Source organism: Petromyzon marinus, unplaced genomic scaffold, assembly GCF_048934315.1.
Source record: "Petromyzon marinus isolate PM22_M1 ecotype Great Lakes invasive population unplaced genomic scaffold, UKy_Petmar_22M1.pri1.0 PM_Scaffold_31, whole genome shotgun sequence".
Lineage (NCBI taxonomy): Eukaryota > Metazoa > Chordata > Hyperoartia > Petromyzontiformes > Petromyzontidae > Petromyzon > Petromyzon marinus.
The window spans coordinates 21,054-31,644 of NW_027423291.1; the positions used below are offsets into that span (position 1 = coordinate 21,054).

At 46.9% G+C, this 10,591-nt stretch overlaps 1 protein-coding gene across 1 annotated transcript; it reads left to right on the plus strand.

Annotated features, from left to right (window-relative positions):
• Positions 1-363: 363 nt before the first annotated feature.
• On the plus strand, positions 364-6,267 carry LOC142923178 (uncharacterized). Its single transcript, XM_076064108.1, has 2 exons — positions 364-543; positions 3,713-6,267. Exons 1-2 carry the CDS (start codon positions 483-485, stop codon positions 4,366-4,368), a joined length of 717 nt encoding a protein of 238 aa, XP_075920223.1. The 5' UTR covers positions 364-482; the 3' UTR covers positions 4,369-6,267.
• The last annotated feature ends 4,324 nt before the right edge of the window (positions 6,268-10,591 follow it).

The following is a 10,591-nucleotide window of genomic DNA, read 5'->3' on the forward strand; positions in this document are numbered from 1 at the left end:
CTCGTCCTTCCTGGCCCCTCCCCCTCGTCCCTCCTGGCCCCTCCCCCTCGTCAATCCTCCTCCCGTTCGCGACGTGGAGTGAACTCAGCCCCGCCCCCCCCGCCCCCACCGCCCCCCCCCCCTGCGCGGCCCCGCTGCCCATTGCAAGAATGGCGGGAAGCGGTCGCGGGGCCTACCGCGCGCCGCCTCTCGCGTGATTGGCTCGCTTCGCGTCACGTGGGGAAGGCGGAAGAAGAGTATGGGGGAGGAGCTGCGCGGTAAGGGGCGGGGCCGTAGAGTCACGTGGTGGGCAATGTTTGCCAATAAGTGGGCAGGGATGGCTACACGTCACATCCGGTGATATAGGACACGCCCCTTCGTGACGTGCCTCACACTTTCTTCCGTCCCGCGTGCCGTCAACACGAGCTCAGCATGGCGCTGTTGACCGTTGGCGTTCCATCTCATACTTTTACCGCGAGACCACGACGCTGCAAACGGAGAGGATGGGCCTGCAGAATGTGGAGCTCTGTCAGAAGAACAAGACCATGGAAGTGGAGAAAGATGGTAAGCTACCATTTTCTTTGGTTCTTTCGGTAAAGTCACGTAGAATGAGAATAAAATAATAAATTGATAAAATAAAATAACACAATAATATTCTCACGACGTTTCGGCCACAATACAAGCGGCCTTCATCAGGTGAAGGGGACGAGACTGTCTGGAGGACAGCGCTGGAGTGAGAAAGCCACGCTGAGATCGCGATCTTTAAGCTGTGTGAGAAGAAACAAAGCGCCTTGACAAAGGAATTAACATAATTTAGCATTGAAATGGCTGAGTGATTAGCTTGTGACTGGTCACAGAAAAGGCTATGTTAAAGTTAAAGCATACACATCCGCAAAGGCACCCCTTGACAAAGGAATTAGCGTAGAATTTAGCATTGAAATAGCTGAGTGATTAGCTTGTAACTGGTCACAGAAATAGCTATGTTAAAGTCAGAGCATATACATTCACCGAGTCACCTAGTACAAATCAAACAGGAGAATTTAGCATTGAAATAACTAGGCGAATTTAGCATTGATATAACTGAGTGATTAGCTTGTGACTGGTCACAGAAATGGCTGTTGAAGTTAAGGCCTACACATCTGAGCTATTCACAGTAACTGGGTATACAATATATAATGAATACTATATACTGAACCAATAAAAAACACAAAAATTTAAATTACCTCAATGTTATCAATAAACTCTATATTCTCCAATCAGCTAAGCTACCAACAATAAGTCGTTATATATCACAATGCTATATGGCGAAAAATGGGTGGATTCTTACCCTCAACTTTAGCACCACGGATAGCTACGGGTCCCGTTCAGACGGACGAGTTCATCGATGGTCGGAACAGAGGAGGGGGAGAGAGACAGCTGCGAGGCGCTGTTATACTCCATGTTGTAAACCATACCATTAACCACGGTTAAGCTATCCGTGTTGCTAAAGTTGAGGGTAAGAATCCACCCATTTTTCGCCATATAGCATTGTGATATATAACGACTTATTGTTGGTAGCTTAGCTGATTGGAGAATATAGAGTTTATTGATAACATTGAGGTAATTTATATTTTAGTATTTTTTTTGGTTCATGATATAGTATTCATTATATATTGTATTGTATACCCAGTTACAGTGAATAGCTCGGATGTGTAGGCCTTAACTTCAACAGCCATTTCTGTGACCAGTCACAAGCTAATCACTCAGTTATTTCAATGCTAAATTCGCCTAGTTCAATGCTAAATTCTCCTGTTTGATTTGTACTAGGTGCCTCGGTGAATGTATATGCTCTGACTTTAACATAGCTATTTCTGTGACCAGTTACAAGCTAATCATTCAGCTATTTCAATGCTAAATTCTATGCTAATTCCTTTGTCAAGGAGTGCCTCTGCGGATGTGTATACTTTAACTTAGCTATTTCAATGCTAAATTCTATGCTAATTCCTTTGTCAAGGGGTGCCTTTGCGGATGTGTATGCTTTAACTTTAATATAGCCTTTTCTGTGACCAGTCACAAGCTAATCACTCAGCCATTTCAATGCTAAATTAAATGCTAATTCCTTTGTCAGGCGCTTTGTTTCTTCTCACACAGCTTAAAGGTCGTGATCTCAGCGTGGCTTTCTCACTCCAGCGCTGTCCTCCAGACAGTCTCGTCCCCTTCACCTGATGAAGGCCGCTTGTGTTGTGGCCAAAACGTCGTGAGAATATTATTGTGTTATTTTATTTTATCAATTTATTATTTTATTCTCATTCTACGTGACTTTACCGAAAGAACCAAAGAAGATGAATCCTTGCAGTCACGAAAACTTTAAATCGAAATTTAAGCTACCATTCTTAGATGTTCTGTTTGAGAGGAGACCTGATGGCTCATTGGGGCATTCTGTCTACAGGAAACCCACCCACACAGATTCCTACTTGAAACCTGATTCCCACCACCACCCAGCCCAAAAGAATTCTCTCATCAAAACTTCATACCATAGGGCTCATTGCATTTCGGACCAACACCACCTGACCAGTGAATTAAAACATGTACACCTGGCCCTCAAAAGGAATGGTTACTCTGACCGTACCATCCGCCAAGCTGTTTCTCCCTCCATACAGAAACAACCACTTGATACTCCGGCCAAAACCATCACACTACCATATATAGCAGGCGTTACTAAAAAGATTTCAAAAATTCTAAACAAACACAAGATCCAGGTCCGGTTCAATACAGTACACAAAATTCGTGATCTGATCCCATCCGTGAAGGATGGCATTCCTGACTTACAGTACCCCGGGGTTTACAAATTGAGTTGTACCTGCGGTGATTGCTATATCGGGGAGACAAAGCGACATGTCTCTGACCGAATTCGCGAGCACAAATCAGATTTGAAACACAGAAAAACGAATTCTTTGCTGATCACTGTTACAACCATGTGGGTGATCACGATATAATTTTCTCCGATACCAAGGTTCTTTGCAAACCCACGGGTTTTTATCAGAGATTTGTTCACGAGGCAATTCAGATCTACAAACACAGACACAATTTCAACCGAGAAGTTGGTTTCAAATTAAGCAACCATTGGAAAGATGTTCTAAATCGAACTAAACATAAACTCATTTCTGTGGTACAGTATATTTTTCAAGTAGTGGTACCCCAAACTTTCGCAGCTCTCAGCTCCCCCCCCCTCCCGCTCCTGGCCCCTCGTCCCTCCTGGCCCCTCCCCCTCGTCCCTCCTGGCCCCTCCCCCTCGTCCCTCCTCCCGACTCGCGACGTGGAGTGAACTCGCCCCCGCCCCCCGCGCCCCACCCTGAGCGGCCCCGCCGCCCATTGCAAGAATGGCGGGAAGCGGACGCGGGGCCGACCGCGCGCCGCCTCTCGCGTGATAGGCTCGCTTCGCGTCACGTGGGGAAGGCGGAAGAAGAGTATGGGGGAGGAGCTGCGTGGTTAGGGGCAGGGCCGTGGAGTCACGTGGTGGGCAATGATTGACAATAAGTGGGCAGAGATGGCTGTTACGTCATAGTGTACGTCACATCCGGTAATGACGTCACGATAAATAACACGCCCCTTCGTGACGTGTCTCACACTTGCTTCTGTCCCGCGTGCCGTCAACTCGAACTGAGCATGGTGCTGCTGATCGTTGGCGTTCTGGTCTTGGCCATGCTTGGGATGGGGATCTTCATATATGTTCTTTTTACGCTTTCCATTTCAGACTTTGACCATGAGACCACGACGCTGTCTACGGAGAGGATGGGCCTGCAGAATGTGGAGCTCTGTCAGAAGAGCAAGATGCTCCGTCTGGAGCTACAACAGCAGCTGGAGGAGTTCATGGAGAACCGAGAGACTCTCCAGAGAGAGATCAGGAGCCTGGTTCAACAGCTTAAAGAGCGCCAGTTGGAGCTGGAGCCCACGAGAGTGCCTTGCAGGGAGAGCAAGTCTCTCCATGCGGATTTTCTCCGAGACTTCAATGCAGCACAGCGGCAAATGTCGCTGCGCTGTGAAAACGAAGATCTCCGGAGGTCGCTGCACGCCCACCTGAGGAAGTTGAACTTCCTGAATCCGCAGAGAGGGCAGGAACAGTTTAGGCTGCGCGGGAAGCTGGTGCGTCACGAGGACATGTGGCATGGGGAAAAGAGGCTGCACGAAGAGAACCTGCATCTCCGTAGCCAGCTGAAAGAGCTAATATGGACCGTGTCTCAAATGTACAATGATGCTACCACCACCGACGCCACTTCCACCGCCACTGCCACAGCTTCCACCACCGCAACCGTTTCCACCACCACTTCTGCCACCACCACCAAGCCCAAGAAGATGAAGAGATTTAGCCATTGGTTCCGAAAATTGCTGAAGCGCAAGTCGGCCATTTAAAAATATTGGGGAAATTGTAAAAATGACACCACCCTAATTAAAACATTACTCAGAAAGACAAACATACCCCATAGAACATCAACAAAGTCATATATAAGACAAAATATCGTACATTTGCATGCAACACCGTAATAAATACTGTATTGTGAGCAAAACATAAAGTTACTTAAATGGAAAAAAAATCTGTTATTGTCACTTACCTTTAGTCCGGATGCTGGTCTGCTTGTCGGGAGGGGGCGTAATGAGTCCCTGCACACACGGGGGCGGTGGGAGGGGGGTGAACGTCCATACACACACACAACAGCGACAATCCGCTGTATAGCCTTACCAGAATGTTGGGGCAAGCGCCTATGAAGCTCTGAATGGCACACGGGGTGAATGGCCAGCACCCTGCCCGGCTGCCTCTCTTTATCTCTCCATACACGAGACTCACAGGCGTGCATGCGTCCGTGCACACACGCACAACAACAACGCGACAACCGTCGTTCACCCCTAAGTGGCGGTGACATCACCACAGCACTTGTGCCATGCTCGGTGCATTTTGAGGCCACGTGAAGTGTCGAAGGCTGGCTGGCAGGAGGTCATGTAATAGACGCAGGTGCCATGGATTGACTTAGGAAGATGATGGGCAGATGCAACAGCCGTGCTCCCCACTGTGCCAACTTTATTTGTGTCAGTTGTTTGGCGCTCTGCTCGTTGTTTTGAGCCTCGCTCCTCTGCCCTATGCTGTTGCTGGAGGGCAACTGCCTCCACTTCCCCAGCAGCACCTTTCATGAACCTCCTCCACAGAAGCCGATCATGACACTGCTGATACCAGTCATCAATAAGTCCAATCAGCTCCACATCCTTCTGCACCACATCAGTCCATCTCTTCTCTACCCCGTACCACGCCCATTTAGCACCATCTATCCAGCCAAATTGAAGCTGCTTGGGGATGCCGTGACTGCATACGGACTGCATGACACAATCAACGCAGCCTCGCTTGCTGGAGGCGCCCACAGATGGGCATTTGTCCAGATATTCTAGGAATCTGTGAGCTTACAAAGTCCAGTCTGGTTAAACCCTGAATAGATCGTGGGCAAGCTAACCTTAATGTTCCTTTCAAGAGAGATAAGGAAGGGTATAACTGTGGCCGAGAAGACATGAAGATTTTTATGGAGTGACATGCCAGGTAGCTTCCACACTGTTGAGCAGTTGATGAAAATATAATGCTGCTCGAATTATTTTAAATGAGACCTCGGCTCCCAAAACGGACTTGATCATCAGCACACTGCCCACTCCACTCTCTCCTCAGGTGCCCCAAATACATGAGGAATTGAGGAAGGGAGCATTTTTATGATGTAAAATACCCAGGGAGGTGATTTGTTTTCGTGGGGCTGATGGTAACGGCCCATATTTTAGTAGCATGCTTCATGTTTAGCTGTAGTGTCTCCAACTTCTCCTTAGAGTGGGCAGTAATCACCAGATCATCCGCATTCATAATATGGTTTAACAATAGAGAGCCATACCATGACCGGCTCAGGCATCGATCAGCCTCCCATTATATGTATACCAGATAAATTCTACTGGTACATCCATGGAAATCGTCTCAAACTACGTAGTCAAAGAAAATGTTCAGTCGTGTAGGGGGCAGAGGACATCCATGTCGCACATTACTCACACATTCTATCATCCCTTAGCTCCATTACGTCGATTTTTCATGAGACAGCAGTTGTCTTTCTATTGTTTATATATGCTTTATCGAAAGAAGAAAATAGTATGTTTGCTTTACTGTAACTGTGTTTTATTTAGCTTTGGTAATTTGGGTGATCCAGGTCTCTCTTGCAAATGAGACTCATCCTGGTCGCTTTAGTTCTCGCCTTGTTCAACTCAATAAACTGGTACTCCATTATGAACTCACCCACTTCCTTAAATCTATGACTCACGTAAATACTCCCTCTTTCTCCTCATGAGTCATATATTTACCTGATCACACAATCACCCGATCATTCACTGTGTCAACCTCACTCACGCACTTTTTCATGCTCTCAAGAATGACCCACCCATTCTATCACTACATTAATCATCATCCCCTTCCCTCATTGACCCACTGGTAAAATTAACATACTCAACAGCAACAACACGTGAGATTGTACTCAGGCTTACACTCACATCAGTGTAAAGAAGCTCCTTTGCAGGTTCCATTTGATAGATGATTTATTTCACGATAACGTATTTACAACGCAAGAGTACGACTCACACGAACCTTCCCCCGTACAGTAACCTGTACCTGTTTCAACCCATCTCCACTGCCCCCACTATAAACTTTGCCATCCAAGAGGAGTGAAGTAGAAGACAATAGAGTCTGCTGAGAGAATCTACCGGGGAAAACTTCTGGAAGTTACCAGGGCGTGGCTGTGCGGGTATATAAGGGGGAGCGTGGCCCGCAAATGGGGTGATGCCTTGGGGACTGAAGAACAACTGCAGGTGGACGACATCGGGGCCGACTGTTGGAAACCAACATGGTGGAAACCATCAAGAAAGACTGTTCGAGATTAATCTACTCTATTAGAAACCACCGGGACTGCAGATAATCATAGCCTTGTGCAACGTGTGAGTCGTACTCTCACCTTGTAAATATGTTATCGTCGGGAATAAATCATCTAGAAAATGAAACCTGCGAAGGAGCTTCTTTACACATGTAAGAATGCAGGACATGCTTTACCAGCAGCCCGTTTTTGTCTACAACAGACCTATGCACACGATCTTGAAAATGGCATTTGATTAGGATTGTCAGCTGCAACCCATTCTGAAATCGTCCAACTACCAAAACCCTTGTCTGCATTATACCTAAGACTTTTGACTTGTACATCTCGTAATTTTCAGACGACGGGTTGACCAACGTGGCAATGTTATTTTCTCATTTTATTGACAGTAAACAAAAAAACATGGCATAGTTTTTAATTTCCCTGTTAACTTGTGCATACGAGTGGAACGGTGTCACAATGATTCGTGCATTGCACTATGAATCAGGCCACTTGAGTTTGATTCTCGGTTATAGTTAACATCAAACAAACTGGCCATGAGCCTTTTCGTTATCAACCCACGTTGAGAAGCATGATGGCGTATGGTGAAATAATCTTTATGACTGATCCAGTATGGGAAGACTTCACCCATGACAATGGTTATACATTTATTATTGTTTTTGTTTTATATTACCACCAAAGGAGTAGCTTCATACCTGTCAGCCATCCTATATATACTCATAGATAAACTTTCGCCTAAACACCACCATTGGGATGAAGCTGACTTGGTATCTTCCATACTCTTTGGTTCTTTCGGTAAAGTCACGTAGGTATAAAATAAAATAAATCACGACGTTTCGGGTGCAACACAAGCGTCCGTCATCAGATGGCAAAGCATGATCTGCTGTTGAGGCAGAATGTTTAAAAGAGTTTGAAATGGGTGTAGCCCAAGGGCCATAAATAAGTGGGCGGGGCTAGTGATGTTAATGTGAGAAATTAGCATGTAAATGTAAGAATGGAGAGCGGCCTCCTCATAGAGGGCATGAAAGGGGCTATGTTAATGTGAGAGATTAGCATGTTAAAGTAATATCGAAGAGTGGTGGAATCCAAAGGCATGAGAGTGCAATCCAAAGGACATGTGAGCATGAGAGATCTAAGAGAGAGGCATAGAGAGAGACACAAAGAGTCGGAAATAACAGCTGACATAGGCAGGTAGGATGGAAATATCAGAGTCATAAAGAAGGTACACCACTCTGTGCTATCGTCTCCACCAAAGAGTATGAATCCCTGCATTCATGAAAGCTTTAATTTAAGATTATTCCAGCAAACTTTACCGTCTTCTACCTCGAACCTTCCCTCGTACGGTACCATGCACCTGTTTCCACCCATCTCCACTGACACCACTATAACTTTTGCCATGTACAGTACCCTACATCACCCTCTTCTGCCCATAAAAATATCTGTCCCGGCTAAAACTCTAATTTAACAGGTCCCTGCAGGGTGGGCTGGTAGGAACATTGGAATTTTGCGCAATTTTATTTTTACACCCCAATAGCACGAGATTTCACTTCGTTAAAGTATTGAAAGGGGACGGACGGACGCATTAATCTATTGCAAGCTGGTACACTCATCTATTGCAGGCTGGTACACTCAGTTTACAACTTCGTTCCTACCAGTAATAGGGAACTCTATGTGGGAATCAATGGGATCGCACACGGGATTCAGTGATGTGGGCATGGAGTACAAAACATTTAACCTCTGGGTTAATGCTTAACATAGGCGCTTGAATCAAGGGGGGGAAGGCATTACAACCCAACTTGACCATTCAGTATCATCACCAAACTCTTACGTGGGCTGCCCTATTGAAGGTGTACATTCTTAGGCAAACAATACGCAACATAATTAGCCCTACATTTACAACAAGCCATCAATATGTACTGTAGGTGTGGTCGAGCAGCACATTCGACCTGGTGACACTCCTTCTCGGCACCTCTCTAAATTAGTCCGTCGGCCTCCCTCATCGTGGCCATCTTCATTCCGGTCGATCCTGAGAGGAGAGTGCGGGGGCAGTATTTCTGTGAGGAGGATGCTCCCCTCCCTGGCATTCATCACGACGCCCCTGGACACGGCTTTGTGAGCCTGAACGATCCCTTGTGACGTCAGTTCTCTATATGGTTTAGGGCGACTCGGATTAACCACCCATCTCTGGCGTCCCATTTGGATGCGAACACTTTGCGGGCAGAGGATTTTAACAATTCCACTGGGCTTTGCCAAGGATGGTGTAGTTTGGCGGATTTTCTAACCCGGACCTCAGGACAGTGTAACCAGGCCCGATCACCCTGTTCAAAGGGTACAGGCGTCTCCGTTCATTTCCGCAACCGTTTGTTTGCTATTTGCGATCTGCCTGACTCTGCTATCCCGGCTTCACGAGCTTCACAGAGCTTTTTTAGTGGCAGTCTGAGGGAGGCTGGTGACGACACAACTTTAGCAGGGAAAGCCACCAGTTGGTCCTCAATAGGTGGCTCAGGGTCTCTCCCATACATCAAAAAGAAGGGGAAGAGCCCGGCCGATGCATGTGGCACTCTACAATATGCCCCTAGGACCCCTGGGATGTGAAAGTCCCAGTCCATCTGATCACCATTTACAACATGGCACAACATTGCGGACAGCGTGCGGTTAAGCCTATCTACTTGTCCATCACAATGCAGGTGGTATGGTGGCGTTCGAATTTTTCTTAGTGCCCACGATATTACAAACCTCTCGCAACAGGTTAGTAGAAAAATTCTGACCCTGGCCTGCTAGACGTTTCTCAGTGGGGCCCTTGTCCAATACATAGCCATGGAGAAAGGCTTCTGCTATTATTGCAGCCGTTTGGTCATTTATCGGCCATGCAACGAGCCAGTGTGTGCAATACTCCATCCCCTCGAGCAAATATTTATTTTATCCTTGCTGTTTTAGGAAATGCACCCAGGATATCCAACGCTACTAGTTCGTTTACCCTCACCACTGCGATCGACTGCAGTGGAGGCTGTATAGGATGGGGAGCAGGTTTCCTTTTTGCACACTCCTGACAATGATTACCCGCTCGCGTACATCTTTTGACATCACTGGCCAAAAATATCGAGCCTGCAGTGTGAGCAATGTGTTTCGGTGGCCCAAGTGCATTTGTTGTTTGGCGTGCACTTCTAGTAGCAACTGTTTTTGCAAGGGTTTTTGCACCACTAGGCAACAACGCTGCATCTTCTTGTCCCACCTCATCAGGAGTCCTCGCCATGGGATGAATGGCTCCCCATTTTGACCAGTTTGAGCACATTCAGCTGCCTGTGCACCCAATGACTGTATAATTTCATCCTGTTTTTGCAATCGGATTCATTCGGTCCTTATCAGCCCAAGATCATGATCTGTGGGTGGTACATCATTTTCTATCGTTGCTGTGTTTATTGACATCACCTGTCTCGGCGAGTCAGGGAGGGTCGGTTTACACCATGCTGCTCCTGTCGCTGCTGCTATGACCGATCTCACTAACTTTTTCCACTTAGCCCGAGATGTTGGCCGAATTTTCCCTGTTGTTTCACTCCAGGTCGATGTGATCGAGTGGTGTGCTAGTGATGTTGGTGATGAGGGTTTTGGAAATGAGGTGCACGTGTGATCTGGCTGGGTGTACAGGCGACACGCCTGGGTGTTTCTTGGTTGTCTCGGGATGACTTCCCCTCGGCAAC

Bases quoted from the DNA above. Each gene is read 5' to 3' on its own strand.
- LOC142923178 (XM_076064108.1), top strand. From the start codon at position 483: ATGGGCCTGCAGAATGTGGAGCTCTGTCAGAAGAACAAGACCATGGAA. The intron at 544-3,712 runs GTAAGCTACCAT...TTTCCATTTCAG, and splicing joins CATGGAAGTGGAGAAAGATG to ACTTTGACCATGAGACCACG.